We start from the raw sequence: 19,074 nt of genomic DNA, 5'->3' as shown, positions 1-19,074 counted from the left end.
GGTGCTCTCCAGATGTTTTGCACTACACCTCCTGTTGTCTCCAGCCAGCACAGCTGTGCAGCCTCAGCCAGGAAGCAAATATGCTCAGCAGGCTTCTTCATTTTTCTCATTAGTCAGCAGTCAATAGTAAGTCCCGAGTTAATCATAAATTTATGATGACACTGAGATGGCAGCTGGCCCTGTCTGGTTCTCCAATTGTGATGAACATTAAGGTTTCTTGGAATGGAAAGTAAAGCATAAGGCAGAAATCAATAGCATTGATTCCAACATCACTTTTTCAAAAGACTGCTCATTGTCCTTGCTGGCCCTGGCAGGGGGCTGTTTTCTTTTTGTGTCATGACACACATGTGCACACACACACATATCCAGAAAGCAGAAAAATCCCCTTCTGATTTGCATAGAGAGCTCACAGGCCATCAACAGTGAGAGCCAACACTGCCTGGGCAAAAAGGGCAGAGAAGGATGCCATATGGCACTCCTTGAATCACTCTGTGGCCACAAAAAAACCTCTTACAGCACAGTTGAACTGACTGGCCTCCATTCTTCTGTCTTCAGGGGTAGCAAGGCCACTTACGCACTGTGTATTTTCTGCTGGCTCCAGCCATGGAGCTCTGGATTTGATATTCTAATGAGTAATGAGACCACAGCTGGGTAGACAATTCTGCTTGGAGCCAGGGAGTAACTGCCTGTGTGGAATGAGCAAGTGAAGGCAGGCTAAAGTGGATGGGGGAAGAGTCCATAGTTCTTTGTAGTAGCACATATTTTGCATACAGGAGGTCCCAGTTTCAATGCAGTTGAAAGAACTGGGTAGGAGATGATGGAGATGACCCCTGCCTAAGACCCCAGAGGGTCACTGCCTGGCAGAGTAGACTATGGGGTCCCTTCCAACTCTATGATTCTATGATGAACCAATGCTCTGGCCTGGTCTAGTGAGTATCTTACTAAAGATACTCCAGTGAGTTTCTTACTAAAATTTCCATTTGCATTTCTCAGGCTGGTTTCTCTCTCCCTCCCCCCCCACCCTTCTTCTGCATAGTGATTACAGGTATGTAGCTGCAGCTCTTGCCGTTATGCGGAATGTGACTCAGCAGATAAACGAGAGGAAAAGGAGACTGGAAAACATTGACAAGATTGCTCAGTGGCAGGCCTCTGTTCTGGACTGGGAGGTATGTTGCACACTAAACAGTAATTTTCTTCCATTGCTCAGTGTGATGCTCCAGATCAGATCCAGTGTCTTAAGTTCTGGGCAAACAGTTATTGCACTTTTGCCTGGGAGGTTGCATTTGTAGGAGGTTGTCTGTGACAAATGCAGCCTGTGACGTTCTTACCAAAAGACTCTTAGATCTGGCCTTACCTTGAGAGGTCCAAGGTACCTCTGTAGTATACAGTAAAACACTATTTTGCCTTTTGATTTCCAGCTGCAACTCTTGATGGAGTTTAGATAGCTTGTCCACATGCTCCTGCAGCCTCAAAGTTAGACTACTGCAATGCATGGGGGCTGCCTTGGGATACTCCAGTTTGAAACTCCAGTTTGTTATATCTGTTAGTATGTTCCAATTCCTTGGGCTCCGGGCTGGCCTTACCATTAGGCAGAGTGAGACAGCCCTTTCAGGTGACACATGTTGAGGGGCATGAAGCAGGCCACCCAATCTGCTCTGTGTCCCTTAAACTAGCTTGCTGTCTTTGGGTGCAATGGAGGATGCGGTCCCATTGCCTGTGCTAAAGAAAGAGTCAAGTCCCCATAGAGCTGACTTCTCCATGCAAAATCTTATCCTTTGCCCCCGGCAGCCAAATGTCTTGGACTGACCCTGTTTTGACTGCTAATTTTACTTCTGTGTTGGAATGGCTAGGAAACTGACATACTGATTGATTGATTGATTGATTGATTGATTGATTGGTTTATTAACTTACTGCACTCACATAATGTTCTGCCAATGTACTGAGCAAATTAAAGCTTGTGGCCCCAGGTACCTACCCTCGTATCAACATGCCCACATGCTACAATTCTCTGCTGAGGTCCTTTTCCAGATACCCTTGCCATCAGATATAAGGTGGATGTTGGAAGCAGGATCAGGCTTTTTCACCTAATGTGCCCAACTATGGAGCCCCCTCTTGAAAGAAATGCACATCTAGTATCTTCTCTGTTATCTTTAATACTTTGCTATTCTCCCAGACTTTCTACACAGTTGTTTACCAAGTCATTAAAAAAATGTTACAATGCTTTTTCCATTTACACTAGCTTTTGTCCTACTGTATTTACCATTTTTAATTTGTATTGTAAACTGCCCAGGGATATATATTACAAAGGGTGGTATAAACATCTTAAAATAAGTACATAAATGAATTTAAAATAGCATGCAATTTAATAGAGACAATGTAGAAGGAAAGAAAATAAGCAAACCAGGTCTCAGTTTTTGCATATTGTTATACAGTTGTTATAATGACCAGGTAGAAAAGATTATTATAATGTCCGTGCTATCACCATGGTTACTGTGGCACAGTAGATCTGGCAGTCCATTTTAACTCTTTAATCTCTCCCAACACAAAAAGCATCAGGGGATTTCTCAGCAGACACATTTAAGCTGCCATGAGCTGTGAAGTAAAGAAATTATGTGGGTTGTCACAGCCAATTATATTTAATAACCGTGTGGGCAAATGAAAGGAATGATCAGATTCCTTAAAATTTTCTGCTGGGAATAAGGGAGTTGCTGGAAGGCAGGTTCTGTCCCAGGATAAAATGAGACACACCCAACCTCTCAAATGCTATTTGCCACAGTTTGGAGATAGACCATCAGAATGATTTCACCGGTCATGAGGAGTTTGGTTAGCAAAAGGATTTATATATTTATTTTATATGCCAGCTGATGCCAAGATAGGCTTGTAAGCAGGCTGCAAGTATAGAAAACGGACCACACAAGCATGTGACTATAAAGGGATCTGATTAAATAAGAGCTAGTGTGTGGCTGAATCCCCCCCCTCTCTCTCTCTCTCTCTCTCTCACACACACACACACACAGAGAGAGAGAGAGAGAGAGAGAGAGAGACAGAGACAGAGACAGAGACAGGGTGACCACTTAATGCATCACACACACACTCCCAAAAGGAGAAGAGAACACACTTTTCATGAAATCGCATAGGTTGCTTTCCATATATAGATGCAGCTATCGTTATCATTTAAATAGAAATACAAGCCATCTCACCAGAGTGGAAGAGGTTGTGTACAAGTGGCTCCTGTGCCTGCTCAGTTCTCTCCAGGTACCTGTGGCAGCTCCTTCAAGGCCTCCTTAGGGCTCTTTGTGGAAACCAGGCTCACAGATTTCATGTAGGAAAAGTGGGGGAGTAGATGTAGGGCCAATAGCTTTCCTTTGTTTTAGCAGTGCAGTCCCAACAAAAGCCTTTTTGGGAGTCACTTTGATGAGTGGAAGTATAACTTGGAAAGAAAACTTGCAAGTGCTAAACCAGTTTGCAACAGATTGATTGTGGGTTATTGCAGGGGTAGCAAACATGGTGCCCTCCAAGTATTGCTGAACTACAGTTCCCATCATCCCCAGCTGAGTTGTAGTCCAGCAAATCTGGAGGGCACCACATTGGCTATCCATGGAATTGTTGCTTGTGTTCAAACGCAGTTGCTTAGGGGGCAATATAGGCTCAGATGTGACTTACCTGGATTTTGATGCCTGCCTGTGATCTCATGTGACTAATTTGTAAGGATCCTCATGATGTAAAAAATATATAGCAAAGCTCAGTGTAGGAAAATTTCAGCCTCAAAATGCTTAATATTCATGTATGGTTGGAAGGATAATATGACCTCTGTCTTGGATCGATTGCTATTTTTATTCCACCACCATTACTACTTTGAGGCATTCACTTTTAGCAAACCATGGCTATCTGCCAATTTTCTCTCCTTGGGATTTTCTTTTTTACATTAATTTCCCAAATCATTCAGGAGACTGCCCAAACAGGAGTCACTTTAAAAAAGAAAACTGGAACCTGGTTGAAGATGAAAGCAGTCCAAGCATACCAACCATTTAGAGGAGAGTACTGTAGTGCTTTTGTGGCTATGAAACTTCTTGTAGTAATTGGCTGAGCAGGTGCTTGTTTGCAAGGAATGTTCAGTTGCCTGAGGAACTGATCAATTTGCCACAAGGGTGGCCAAGCTGAAGGGTAATGCCTTGAAAATGAATTGAGGGCTGTTGTGCAGTTAGGGATGTGGGAGAATTCTGACAAAAAATGAAAGGATTGGAAATGGCCAAAGTTGACTTATTTGTCTCATGTTCAGAACAGAGATCAATGCAATGAAAACGATTGGTATTGACTGTTGTTCTTGCATTCATTCTGCTAATTTTCCATAATTGATTACATCCCATCACATTTTGCATTGTCGAAACAAAATTTAAAAATTCCTTCCAGCAGCACCTTAGAGACCAACTAAGTTTGTCATTGGTATGAGCTTTCGTGTGCATGCACACTTCTTCAGATACGAAAATGAAAAATTTAAAGAAACCCAACACGGCTACCTACCAGAAATTTGCATTGTGTTTCCTTTGCAATGAAATTAATTTGTAGGGATAATAATGCAATGGCATTAACAGCAACTGTTTGCCTACCCTTGCAGGTCTGTATTGCACCTGTCAATTCCTTTGCTTCCTGAACAGGCAAGCCATCCATTCATTTGAACATAGGAAATTAAGGGGAATTGAGTGCAGAGGCAAAAGAAGGGTATGTCCAGAGTGATTAAAAAACTGAGAACAAGGAACATGAAGGGACTTAGCAACTTGATCCATACCTTAATTTAATGAACTGCCTCACAGCTCCCTTGAAGCATAGAGAGAGTTTAGAAGTGAGCAAATAGGAGTATTTTGAACCTCTATAAACACCTGGAGCACAGGTTCACTGCATTGGTTTGTATGCAATTTGCATGAGTTAATATATATGCATATGTGCCCAGGGCAGCTTCATCTGGTACGCAGGCTGACACCCTACCATGTTTCTCCAAAAATAAGACACCTTCTTATATTTATTTTTCCTCAAAAAAAAAACACTATGGCTTATTTTCAGGGGATGTCTTATTTTTTCCTCCTTCTCCTGCTGTGGCCGGCATTGCTGCTGCGCCTATTACTATGTCTTATTTTGGGGGTATGGCTTATATTCCTTGAATGCTTAAAAATCCTGCTACTGCTTATTTTATGGCTAAGTCTTATGTAAGGTTGTGGCACCTGTCGCTCCTCCCAACCCTCTCTCCTGACTTCAGACAGATTGGTGGGAATAGCAAAACCCAGTCACGTATCTGTGATATTTTAGACAAAACAAAACTTCAGTAGAAGCTGCCACTACCCATTCTCATGCTTGCACCTGGAAAGAGAGACCGAAAGGGAAATCTCTCTGTCTTTTACTAGGCTGCAAGGCTCTTTGTTTCTTCTTATGAAGCAGACAGAAATTATCCGGTTTGGTTTTCCTCGACTCAAACCCAGGCCCACTCTCTTGTGCAGCCCATGGAAGGTTTAACTTCCAAAAGATATGTTGCAAGATCCTGGTCCACTATTTACTGTGGCACCAGCAAGACTCAAACAATCAGTAAGCGACCAAATGGCTTAAAGGGACTAGATTGGTTCCTTCACCCTAACAAAGCACATAAACAGTATTCCTTTTCCAGGATTTATTTAAAATATAAAACAAGACAGCTTAAAATAGCGGTGCACATTTCTTAAGAAAGTTACAAACATAGAAAATAATAACAAAAGCATACAATTGCTCTAGCTAAAATACATACAGTGGTACCTCTACTTACGAATTTAATGCGTTCTGAACGCACATTCGTAAGTCGAAAAAAATTGTAAGTCGAATCCCATAGGAATGCATTGGGAGAAAAATTCGTAAGTCGAAGCAACCCTATCTAAAAATTCGTAAGTAGAAAAAATCCTATCTAAACCGCATCCAAGATGGTGGACAGAGCTCCATTCGTAATTAGAAACATTCGTAAGTAGAGGTACCACTGTACATCAGTAGATAGAATCATGTTGCAAGGTCTTAGACAGGCGAAGCCCCCCGGCCCCCCTTCCTTCTTACAGCCTCATGTTGACATAGGCTCTGGCAGGGTTGGCAAGTCGGCAAAGTGCAAAGTTCTGTTCCTGGAGGTTCCATATTTATCCCAAAATACCCCACAAGGGGTTCCGGAATGAAACCAATGAAAATATTACAACAATTAGCTCTCACCAATGATGTTAGGTGTGAGGCATAACTCTCAGCTGTCCGGAGTTAGGTACCTTAATTGGATATTGGAATGTCTAAGGACGACTCCCCTATTCTTCCCAGCCTAGTTGAGGGAAAGCATACTCTCAGGTGAAAGAGAGTTTCTTGATGTATTGTCCATCCTCCCATCACATGCCACAAGCCCAGCCATTCGGATGCAAATCAGGGAAATGGATAACTCTTGGGCCTCTTTTACAACCAGAGGCAATTAACACATTCTCCTCAGACAGCTATATGGGAGGGAGTAAAGGCACAGGTTGGTGTTTAAGAGCCCAGTCTGCATTGCTCTCTCCTGACATGCATTGCTACAGAACTAAGGAACCAAAATTCCTATTCTATAATTCCCATACCGTTTATCATGACATCTTATTTTCGGAGAAACAGGGTACCTGCCTGTGGACTGTCTTGCCAGAGTGGTGCATGCTCTAGTTATCTCCTGCTTGGACTATTGCAATGTGTTCTACGTGGGACTACCTTTGTAGGTGACCCAGAAACTGCAACTAATCCAGAATGCAGCAGCTAGACTGGTGACAGGGAGTGGCCGCCAAGACCATATAACACCGGTCCTGAAAGACCTACATTGGCTCCCAGTATGTTTCCAAGCAGGATTCAAAGTGTTGGTGCTGACCTTTAAAGCCCTAAATGGTCTTCGCCCAGTATACCTGAAGGAGCGTCTCCACCCCATGAGATCCAGCACCAAGGACCTTCTGGCAGTTCCCTCCCTGCAGGAAGTGAGGTTACAGGAACCAGGCAGAGGGTCTTTTCGGTAGTGGTGCCCTCCCTGTGGAATACCCTCCCATCAGATGTCAAGGAAATAAACAGCTATCTGACTTTTAGAAGACATCTTAGGGCAGCCCTGTTTAAGGAAGTTTTTAATGTTTGATGTTTTATTGTGCTTTTAATATTCTGTTGGGAGCCGCCCAGAGTTGCTGGGGAAACCCAGCCAGATGTGCAGGGTAACTACTACTACTACTACTACTACTACCACTACTACTACTTATGCTTTAAAGGAGAAGGGGGAAGAGATCCAGGTCTGGGACACACACAACTTTAGCAATGCCCCTGGTGGTCTTTGCAATGGTCAGCCATGCAAAGCTGAGTAGGAGCTACTTGGTTGTGACCCACTGTGTCTACTTTTTTCCTGCCACCACTATCATCAGAGGGGCTGGAGTGGGCAGACATTTTTTTTATGGGATTGGGGTAACCAGGCTCCTGTACTGCTCTAAAACAACCATGCACATCTGAGGAAGGATTTGGAAACATGAAGTAGAAGCAAGCTAGTTGGCCTATTTGTGTCAGCATTAGTATTCATAGTTCTGCTTGGCCCTCAAGGTTGTTCTGTTAATCCTGTAGTCTGAAGGTTAAATTTGGGGGGCAGCCTTTGCAAAACACAAAAGCCCATGGGTTAGCTAGATAGTGGTGTTCTCCCCTGCCCCGCCATCAGACATTTAATTCCAGCCCAGCTCAGGCTTTGTTCTCTGAGTTTATCTTCCTTTAGCCTTATCAAGATTGAGAGTAAGCTACTAATGGCTATGAAGTCAACCAAGGGGAAAGTGAACTGGGAGGGGGGGGGATAGCTAAAACGCAGTAGTCATCAGCTGTGCAGAACAATCTTAAGCATGTTTACTTTTTTGGGAGGGGAGGACCACTTGGAACCAGGAGATCTGCTCAGGATGGTCCGTTTGTTGAACTTAATGCTCTAACCAGGCAATGGAAGGGAAGTAGGTATCTCAGGTGACTTGCTCCACCTTATGTGCAGTACCTGCCTTGTGTGAATTGTTAACATGGGGAAGCAGCTCTAAAAAGCCACGAGAGAGAAGTTTTGCAGGTGAAAGGATGCACTGGGTGTCATTTACAGCATTTTGAGTGTCATCTGCAGCACCGTCAGTTGGAGGTATGGTAGTATTGCTTCTGAATACCAGTTGCTAGAAGCCGCAGGAGGGGAGAAGGCTCTTGTGCTTGGTCCTGCTTTCAGGTTTCCTGCAGGCATCCGCCACTGTGAGGACAGAATAATGGACTAGATGGGCCATTAGCCTGGTCCAACAGGTGGTTCTTATGCTCTTGGTTTATTATGCTCCAATTGCCTCATAGAAAAGATTTTGTTAGTTGAAATGCAAATATGAAATTCCCCACTACTTTCAATGCACACAAATGCACAAATTCAGGGATATACACAGTTGTCCCCTGTCATCCCACTAGGTTTTCCTTAGTTGTCACAGTTTAGTGATGACATCATGCAATTCCTAAAGCTACAGTCTGGTCTGGACTAGGCTTCTGCAATATTGGGTCTTCAAGTGTTGTTGGACACCCCCCACCATTCAAGTTTCTCTTAGCCCTTTCACTGCCTTCTCTCATGCTTTGCACCCAGTGCTATTTTTCTGGGGGTATGCAGGGGTACGAATACCCCTAAACATTTGTTAATCTAAGTTTGGCCTCATTGAGGGGCAGTATTTCAATATGAGTAGGAAAATGATAGTACCCCTAAACATTTTTTAGGAGAAAAAAGCACTGTTTGCACCCATCATTCCAGCCAATCTTTAGGCTACCCTCTGTCCAGGAACTTCCTGCCACTCCTGGCCTTTCTTTGTGTGAGGTTTTAATCTCAGCCAAACAGACTATTGCTCCTTCCCTCCCAGAATCTGAACTGCAAACTGTTTCATTCCCTGAGCATATGAACATTCCGTGCCTTAGGAACCAGCTCAGCCAATCAGTGCCCAAGGTTTCACTACCACAAGCGCAATACGATACATATGTTCTCTCATTATATTCAACTATTTACAGTAGCAACTTCAGATTGCGAAAGCGGCAAGCTCAGAAGTGTTTCGCTGTGCACACATGTGGAAGCACTCTACTGTGCCACGCACATGCACAGAAGCGGTCCCTCAGGTTGCGGAAACCTCGGGATCCGATCGGAGCTCTGGAATGGATCCCATCCGCAACTGGAGGTACCACTGTATGGGCTTTCTGTATTCAATAAATGACTATGTGTTTCAAGACTTGTTATTGAAACTTCTGCTGTCAGTGATTACAGTTTTCCTGTTGCTCACCATGTTAGCCTCTAGAGTTAACTTTAAATACAGCTGTTCTGTCTGAGAAACGGGGTTCTGAAGCTCAGATGGTTCCACCATCTAATCTGTCAATTTTTCTATCCCCCTGCCCGGCCAGATTTATCCTTACCTAATGTGCTACTCTCATTCTCTGAGGTGTGATTTTTTGCGCTTTCCAGTAATATTAAATTCACTGAAAGATGAATAACTGTAGAAATATGTAATTGGCACTGTCCTTTTAAATTTCTTCTAGCTCAGAAACCTTCCAGTTATTTATGGAACCTCTAATGGAAGCCTCTGTGCCCTTAATTATGTAATGTGTGAGAGCTGGCTGCGGACTAATGCCGCATTATTAAATCCAAAGACTGTCGTGAATAAAAAATATGATGCATGCAGCAAACTTCCTGTTTTCAAAGCTAGAGCAGTCTGACAAGAGATAACCTTTTGAGGGAGGGGAAAACTCATATGGAGGGCTGCAAGAAAAGGAAGGTTATTTTATCCCCCACTCCCGTCTCCGGCAACAGAGGGTCTGAAAAATGAGGCTGATGAAAAAGATGGTATTTCTCCTGCTTTCTTTCATTCCTTCTGATCTTTCTATCACCCCAAACTTTGATCAATCAATCATTAAAGCACTGAAGGCTCAGTCATGGAAAGGGCATGTTTTGCTGAATAATGCAACTGGTGCAGTGCCAAAAAAACAACAACCCCAAAACCCTCCTTCTGCATTTTCCTTCAACCATTCTCCACCAGTTAATGATAAAATAACTTTGTTTGATCAAAGGGGAGTGAACTTTTGATGAAATTTTCATGGGTGGGGTACCAGGATTTTGTCACTCTTACCTTACTTTTGAGGTGGACAAGGGGTGTCTGAATCATTTCACCAGTGGTCTGCACTCCCCAACTTATCACTCTTCAATGAAAGCCATGGGTGCTTTCAGACTGTTGCTCTTTTCACTTGGGGTTCAACTGCATACTGGCAAATTCAGCTTCCATGATTAAAGTTGATTAACAAACCTACTTCCTCCCAAAATTGGACCTTTTGTAATAAGGAAAGTGACTGGGAAATGCACTGGAAAGTGTGGGATAACATTTGCTTGATGCAATGGCATTGCACTTTCCAGCAGACAAATCAAAATGAGTTCTAAAAGAATAGCTGATGTCTGCAAACTTTGTGCAAACAAACCAGGGTAAATGCTCAATGAACAGGTCATCTGGAAGTGACCCACAAAGTCCCTCCTTTCAGGGGGAGGTTGTTGAGATGAGGAAATGGGGGTGGCTGCAGTCAGTTGGATAAATGTTTATTGAAAAGAACTCTCTCACACCATGCTCAGCCACCTCACATGGTCAGCTAAGCTCAAACTTTTACTTCCATTGGAAGTATTAAATGTCCTGAAAATAGTGTTGGAAACTGGTGGACCTCAACCCTATGCAGTGTTTGAACCCTAGTCTCCTCATTCTCCTCAAGGGGTCACTAGGGAACCCAAAAACCCTTATGCCCACCATGGGAGAGACCAGAAAGTCAATCCTCTTCAAGCAGGTCTCATGCTCCATGCTCTCTGGGGGTTGAGGCTATCGCAAAAGTGATACCTGGAGGTCCTGAGTGTCAGTATCCTTGTTGCTAATGAAAGCTGTGAATCAGGGCCCAGGATGCCACAGTGCATTGATGTTCTCTCTTTTTCTGCATAACCAGGCATAGAATGTGGGGGATAAGAGGGTATAAAGAGGCCTCACATAATGGCCCAAAGTGGAGCAGAGGAAAGAGAAGCAACACACTGGCAGAAGTATGATTTGCTGTCAGTCATGCATGACCAACCTGCTAATGAAAAGGGCTGCAGAAACCATCCTTTTACCAGACGTGGACAATTGCCAACCAAATATGGAGATTTTTTTTGTATTGGATCATTGGTTTACCATTTCATTGCAAGCCCTCATCAGAGATCATGGAATATTTTGGTCAAGTGCCACCCATTGTTCTTCCATGCTTCTATAAGCATACAGGTATATGGACTGAGTTCTAAAGAACATCCCCAGTGGTGTCAATATGATTTTACAAATTCATGTCACTAATAACCTTTGCCTAACTGCCCCCAAATGTCATCATCAAACTTTCTAAAAGATATATAATATGTGGAGAGAATCCAGTACCTTCTGAGCAAAGCATCAGTCTCCCTAGGGAGGCAAAGGAGAAAACCGGTATGTTTATACATAGCACACATCTGGGTCAAGGAGACAGAGTCTTGCATATGCTTCAGAAGTTATAGTGACTATGGATGACCTGCCTTACAGCTATCCTTAGATGAACTCTGGTCACCTATTGTGTTTTTAAGGCATTATGTGAGAGCCTGAAAGATGCTGAATGGTCACTGTGTGAGAGGCATTTTGGGTTTCATGTTGACTATGCTCATTACAAACACTTTCAATGTTCATATGTAAATTTTGTTTTAAATTGTGTCTTTGTAATATATTTTACATGTGTGGGGATTGTGTCAGGGGAAACCTCGTCTGAATATTCAGGGCAGTCTACTAAATACTTTTATTTATTTATTTATTTTAAAAAGAAGGCATCTTGGAGCCCCTCCCTATATGCTAGGCTCCACATCCCCAAAGCACCTTTCCTCCAACCTAATCATTGCAGGGCACATCACCGTGTCTTGGAGGAAAAAATGCTGACTGTACTTTTGCATATGGAATACGTACTGACCTCTGAGGCTGCCAGCTTTTTCATCTAAGCCGGTCTGTGCATGTTTGCAAACAGAGATTTGAAATGCATCTATTTATACCCTTGATACAGTGCATTTAAGTGGGGCTCCCAAAGTGTCATAAAAACCTGATCTTTTTCAATCTCGATCTCATTTCTCCATCCCTTGCAGGGACTCAACACTTTGGATTCAGTTAATTATCTTGGAGCACTTGCAGAGGCATTCAAGTCCTCAGGCCTTAGCTACTGCTAAAACTGGCTCCAAGAGCAAATGTTCTATTTTTGTTAGGCAGGGGGTTCTTCTCCTTTTTCCTGGCCAAAACATAAGATGGTCAATAAGTGTTTTCTTGAATAATTTCACTTTTTAAAAAGGAAACAGAAGCCTTTAAAAAAATGGATTAATTTGTAACATAAAGTTAATATAAAGTTGTGAAGAGAAGATTCTTGCCTCCACTATGTACACTACCGATGATGTTGTACTCCAGCTTCCACCAACCTGGCCTGATGGGAGGTAGAGTTCAAAAGGATCTGTTTCCCCCTCCTTGATCTACAAGGATAGGAGTGGGGCCTTTTTCAGATCAAGGGCCACATTGCCTTGTGGGCAGTCTTCTGGGGGGCACAGGCTCGTAGTGGCAGAGCCAAAGGTAAAAGAGGGCAAAGCAACAGACACAACCCTTAGTTTTGTACAGTAGGCTACATTCCCACCATGCAGATCACAGAGCTTTCTACAGATGCACACATCTTTCCACCTTCGGTCTAGGCAAGCAAGATATTCTGGATCCTTTTATTGGTTCCAGTCTAAAAAAGAAGAAGCAGCCAGTGCCTGAAAATCCAAGTTCCTTCCTGACATTTGATGGCTTTATAGCAGGTATCAGTAGGCTTGCAGCAGAGTAATCTGCTAAATTTCCATGATTCAGTAGCATAGTGCAAAAAACCACACACACACAAAAACAACTCTTGCAATTAAAGAGTTCTGAACCCAGGAATTTGTCCTTACACAGTCCATATGATTCGGAGGTGGGGGCTAAGTTTGTTGCAGCTGTTATTGAGAGTAGAAGAATTCTTGCTCATCTACTGAAAATCACCCAGAAATCAATCTTCTATCCACCTGTGATTTACATATTCTTCCTCCCTACATCTAGAATAGTTAATTTGTTACCTGAAATTGTCTCCTGCAAATTTTGATGTCTGATATTTTCAGGAGGCTGAACTGTTTGCTAAATTTATTATCTTACAGCAGTATTTCATTTTGACAGTTAATTTCTGAGAGTATTTGATAGCTGGCATGCAATGGTAGATGTGTCTGATACTATTTGATGTTAGCATGCAATGGTGTTTCGTTTTCACTGCATGTCTGTTCTGTAGATGGAGTTGGCATATAATGGTACTTACTATTTGACAGCTATTTATGAGATTTCATTTTTAAGGCTTGCCAAAGCATGAAGTGGGGATATGTCTTAAAGCTCTCAAATGTCAAAATTTGAAGTAAAAAATTCACATTCAATTTGGAAAAAAGGAATACCTTATCACTTTCAAGTATGTACAGTGGTACCTCGACAACCGAACAATTTGACTTCTGAACGATTCGACTTCCGAAGTCGACAACCCCGGAAGTCTTTTCGCCGCACAGCCGGCGCATGTGCAGAAACAGGCGCTTTGACAACCGAAGACTTCAACTTACGAAGACGGCCGCGGAACGGATTGTCTTCGTAAGTCAAGGTACCACTGTACTATTATCCATTGGTACATGTGAATCCCTGTGGGAAGTTTGAAACAGCCAAATTTCTGCATACAGCATACTAAATTTCTGTCCATGTTGCTTGTATTCCCTGAAAATATAAAGGATTTTTTCCCATTCTGCAAGCAAGATTTTCTTCTCTGTTTTATGTTCCATATTCCATTGCATTTCATGGGTATCCTAGGAGGACCCTGTTGTCAAATGATGCTCCATTAGTTAGAGAGGTAGGATAATTTATTCTCCCATCTGTCTTATACCCTCTAGGGGGAGGACATCTTGGATCGCAGCTCTGAGCTGATCTATACAGGAGAGATGTCCTGGATTTATCAGCCGTATGGACGAAGCCAGCAGCGTGTCTTCTTCCTCTTCGATCATCAGATGGTTCTCTGCAAAAAGGTAGTGAAATTTGGGGTGTATGAAGAATTTAATCTTTGTGAATTCCTGTGAGGACTTATCTGATCTGTGCCACACAGACTACTGTGCCCATTGGAACAGAGATATTAACCCACTTTTGCACTTTTGAATTTTGTGATATAGTTCTCAGCTAAAAAAACACTTTCCAAAATTTGTTTTAAAATGTGTATTTTTAGGATAAAATACATTTAGAAATGTGTACCTTGAGCAAAATGTGTTTGGAAATCAGTATTTTGTGGGAAATACATTGAAAAAATGGCATTAAATAGAATTTTTAATGGAAAAATGTGCAGTTTAATGCGGAAAATCCTTTTCAGTTTGAAAATGGTTCAGATATGTTGTTAGCCCAAATTCTGGGTAGAGGCCCTCAACCAGAAAGAATAAAATATGGTCTGATTTGGTCTAACACTAGGTGTTTTGGGTGGAGGGATTCAGGGTGTACAGCAGAGCTTTCTAGACTTTTCAAGTTGGTGACACACTTTTTGGACATGCATCATTTTGTGACACAGTTTTAAATTATTTTGTGACACAGTAATTCCATTTTACTAGCAAACCAGAGGTTAAACTAACCCTCCAGGAGGAGCTTTGGGAGCGTTCGTGATACACTGCAGCCGACACACTAATGTGTCGCAACACAAGTTTGGAAAGCTCTGGAAATTCCATGTTTAGCTCTAGTGCTCTGTGAACAACTGAATAAAGTATTCTCTGGGAAGGGAGGAAGCTAGGGTCAAATAACCAAGTTGTTGTGTAGGGTTGTATAGCCTTTCCTGTTAGTTTCTTCCTATATCTGTGTTCTTTTGTAAAGGTCCTAATGCCTTCTTTTGTAAATGCATTGGAAATCTATTGATGAAAAGAGTAGAAGGCTGCATTTTCAACTTCTGTGTTCCAGCATAATTTGATTAAATCGGGGGTGGGGGGGGGCACAGAAAGCAGAAGTGTAATGTCACTGTCAGCAGATCACATCAGGATACAATGAATGCATCCTCCCTGCCACCAGGGAATTGGCACAATGAGGGAAAGCCGTGACTTCTTATGACGGATTGACTTTGAATCTCAGGGCTTCATGGCTCTGTCTTTCATGTTGATGCTTATTAATTTTAATAAGGTCTCTTTTGTCAAGGTGTCGGAAGTTCAATATCGAAGCCCTGTGGGTTGAGATGGGTAATTCTCTTTGCAAGACAAAAGGGGGTCCTTCCACATTATTCAATTAACTTTGATGTGATAGAATTGGGTTTCACTCTTCCTCTAATTCAGCTCCTGAGCGCAAGATAGCATACATTCAGATGACTCACTCACCCTATTGTGTTTGCTGTCGCTGTGGGATAAACACAGCGCCTGAGTAATATTATCATGCTATTGTATTACTGCTTTGCATAGTTTTATAACCATGACATTTCTGAGCATGGTGAAAAGTACTGGTATTAATCTTCAAAGCTCTAAATGCCTTTTAGTTGGGATACCTGAAGGATGGCCTCCTCCTCCATATACCTGCTCAGACCTTGAGATCTTTCTCGGAGGCTGTTCTACAGGTTTTCCCACCTAGTTTTTAGGGAAAGAACCTTCTTAGTGGTGGTGCCACAGTGTTGGAATACCCTCCTCAACAATAATTGGTGCCTTTGTCTTCTAGGAGGACTTCTTTATTCTCCTAGGCTTTTTAATAATTCAAGTTAAGAGTATTTTTGTTACTGAACTCTTGTTTTCCCTCTTTGGTGGAATTTAGTCTTTGTTATTTTAAAAATTAATCCTATACTGTTTTCTTAAGTGTTTTACTGGTTTTGCACTGACAGGCTGTCACAGTTTTTGTTTTTGTTTTGTTTTGTTTTTTGTAATGGCTGTTTTTAGTTTTAATTGCATTTGCATAGCATTTTGTTGATTTGTGAGTCATTCAAAGGATGTGGTTAATTGGACCATGTAAAAATAACCAAATTTCCTTCTCCAGAATTCCTCCTTGAATTTTAGAACTCTGAATTTGCCTCTGCCAACTAAGACTTGAGGAAGAAGTTCAAACACACAGCTGTTTGTATTCCACAGTTCTGCATTTGCAGCTCCCTCAAAGGCTCAGCTTGATTTTAAAAGCAAAATTTCTGCTCTCAATTAGAACTATTCATGCAGTTTGCTGAATTCAGAGGGAGGGGGGAATTTCAGAGTTTGGGTTACCTTAATGCAGAGTTTCTATTGCAGGTGTTAATACAATCAACTCAGCAGTTATCACTAATCTGCTACTGTAAAAAATTGAAGGTGTTCTTATTTAACGTAGATTTAAGCTCCAATTATCACTTACTTAATTTTTGCATCTCATTCACATTTTATCTATTCATTATAAATAAATATCCCACATTTCTTCCAAGGAGCTCAAAATGGAATTTCTCTTTGGAAATTAATAAAGAGGATTTGTATTATTTTTACTGCAAAATATCATTAACTCTTAAATAACTACATCAATCATAATCATAGCCACATGTATTTCCAAAGAATTTATGGGTTACGTGTCTTTGATCTCAAAGTTGATCTACAATTCAGTTAGCTTTTTGCTCCCAGCGCGTGAAATGTGCATATGTCAGATTTATCCAGTTATTACAGTACAGTATGTGTCTGAACTCACATGCATGTCCAGCAGTCATGTGCATCCATACACACACTAAATAAAATATTGGGATCATTTGCTAGAGTTACAATGTGTGTCCGTTTATGAATGTGTGCTTGACATCCAATACTTTTTGTTTTGGGCTGGTGATCCTAACAATCTCTTTAACTGCCAGATGGACAACCAGTAATTTTTAAAGGCGAACAAATAGCTTTACATTAAGATCCTTGAGAGACAAATTACCGTAACAAAGAAAGCTTGGTTTATTAAATGAAATGAAAATGACAGACTACATAAATGCGGTTTCAGACAGTAAAAATACAGTTTAAGCAGGCAGCAAATTCTACCTTGATCTAAAGAGTGAAAGAATCCCTACGTCTTCTCAAAAGCCTACAGAAGTGAGCATGACAATTTTATCAGCAGGACTCACACTAATAATAAGTTAAGCAAAGGAGGGGGGAGTATACCTGTCCTTAAGTAAAGCAGACATGTGCTGATTCCTTGAGAACAGTGAGTTATTTTTGTTGGAGCAAGGAGAGCCAAACTAACTACTGAAATCTGGAGGTTTTAGGTTGGAAGAATATCATCCTAGTGCATCCTTTGTTTTCTCTCTGCCTTCAAATTCTCTCACCATTATCTTGATAGCTCCTATTCAGGTGGTGAATAGAGTGTATCCGCAGCTAAATTTACACATTCTGACCTTTATGCAAGATGTGAGAAACTCTGGACATTTCCTGAATGACTTCAGGGCATGTTTTGTAATCAGACTTATACCAAGGTCACCAGAATTCACCATGGAGGATCTCCTGTCATATTAGAGTCTAACCCACAGAGCCTAGGGCTTGCCGATCAGAAGGTCGTCAGTTTGAAACCTCGCGACGGGGGTGAGCTCCCGTTGTTCGGTCCCAGCTTCTGCCCACCTAGCAGTTCGAAAGCATGTCAAGTAGATAAACAGGTACCGCTCCGGCAGGAAGGTAAATGGCGTTTCTGTGCGCTGCTCTGGTTCGCCAGAAGTGGCTTATTCATGCTGGCCACATGACCCGGAAGCTGTCTGCAGACAAACGCCGGCTCCCTAAGCCTATAGAGCGAGATGAGCATTGCAACCCCACGACTGGACCTAATGGTCAGGGGTACCTTTACCTTTACCTTTACCTTTACAGTTTTCTTACTTATGCCATGATCTACAGTAATCTGAACTTCTTGATGCATACCTACTCACACAGTTACATAACTGTAAGCCCAAGACACTCATTTGTACTTGTAGAAGAACTCTGTGATTTATTGTGACATGATGCTGTGCTATATATCAAGAACGCTAGTAATAATCTAAATACTCTTTATACTGACTCAGCCTCAGACTAATTCCTTTAGGGTGTGAACCGCTTCCTGTATCCTAGGTTTCCTTCTCTTTAGAAGGAAATTCAGTGGCAACTGTGCTTCGATTTAATATTACAGAGCAACCAGGTTGCCATGCAAACTGGGATGACAGCAGACATGAAGCAATCCAACTTGTTTGCCTCTCCTTAAAGTTTCAAGGACCAGAAAGAAATATACAGTACATTAAACAACAGAGAGGGCATTATCATCTCTTGGAGACCAGTAACACACTTCCAGAAAGTCTCTTAGGTTCTGCTTTAGCTGCAGCATCAAACACCACCAAAATGTTGTGAAGGGGTAGCAGCAGAATGTGACATAATATGGAGAGAAACATTTTGGAAGGCCAGGAGGAAGGCCAGCAGAATCTCCATAGTGCAGTGGTTTTCAACTAGTATGCCATGGCACTCTGGTAGTGGCGCTCACCCTGTGGAACGCCCTCCCATCAGATGTCAAGGAAATAAACAACTATCTGACTTTCAGAAGACAACTGAAGACAGCCCTGTTTAGGGAAGTTTTTAATGTTTGATGTTTTATTGTATTTTAAATATTTTGTTGGAAGCCGCCCAGTGTGGCTGGGGATTATTATTATTATTATTATTATTATTATTATTATTATTATTATTGAATGATAGTCAGGGATGCCGCAGGCAACACTGGCCTCTTTCCTTCCCTCCAGGGCCGTCTCTAGGCCCGGGTCCAGTGGCGCGGGATGCCAGGGCGCCAGGCCACAGGGGGCGCCACTGCGCCCGCAGAGAGGTGTGGCGGAGGTGGCCCCAGGTATAAGACAACCCCTAATTTTTGACATTATTTTAAAGGAAAAAACAGAAAAATGCACAGAAAATACGGTAGTTGGTCAAGAGAGCTGCGGACTCAAAAAGGTTGGAAACCTCTGCCACAGTGAAACAGATCAGCACCCTGGAGAGCTCCTTCAGACAGTATAAATGTTCTAATCTAGGCAAGAAAGAAA

The 19,074-nt window shown here is 42.1% G+C and overlaps 1 protein-coding gene across 4 annotated transcripts in view; it reads left to right on the top strand.

Moving 5' to 3' along the window:
- Positions 1-19,074, top strand: part of ARHGEF9 (Cdc42 guanine nucleotide exchange factor 9) — a 272,440-nt gene that overhangs the window by 234,020 nt on the left and 19,346 nt on the right. For all 4 annotated transcript variants that reach the window (XM_035113485.2, XM_035113484.2, XM_060270161.1 and 1 more), the window contains 2 exons: positions 1,037-1,166; positions 13,997-14,128. In XM_035113485.2, coding sequence (XP_034969376.2) covers positions 1,037-1,166; positions 13,997-14,128 — 262 coding nt within the window. The remainder of the gene's footprint in view (positions 1-1,036; positions 1,167-13,996; positions 14,129-19,074) is intronic.

This window comes from Zootoca vivipara, chromosome Z, assembly GCF_963506605.1.
Source record: "Zootoca vivipara chromosome Z, rZooViv1.1, whole genome shotgun sequence".
Lineage (NCBI taxonomy): Eukaryota > Metazoa > Chordata > Lepidosauria > Squamata > Lacertidae > Zootoca > Zootoca vivipara.
Note: the sequence above shows the minus strand (reverse complement) of the source record. Positions and strands in the feature narration are given on the sequence as shown.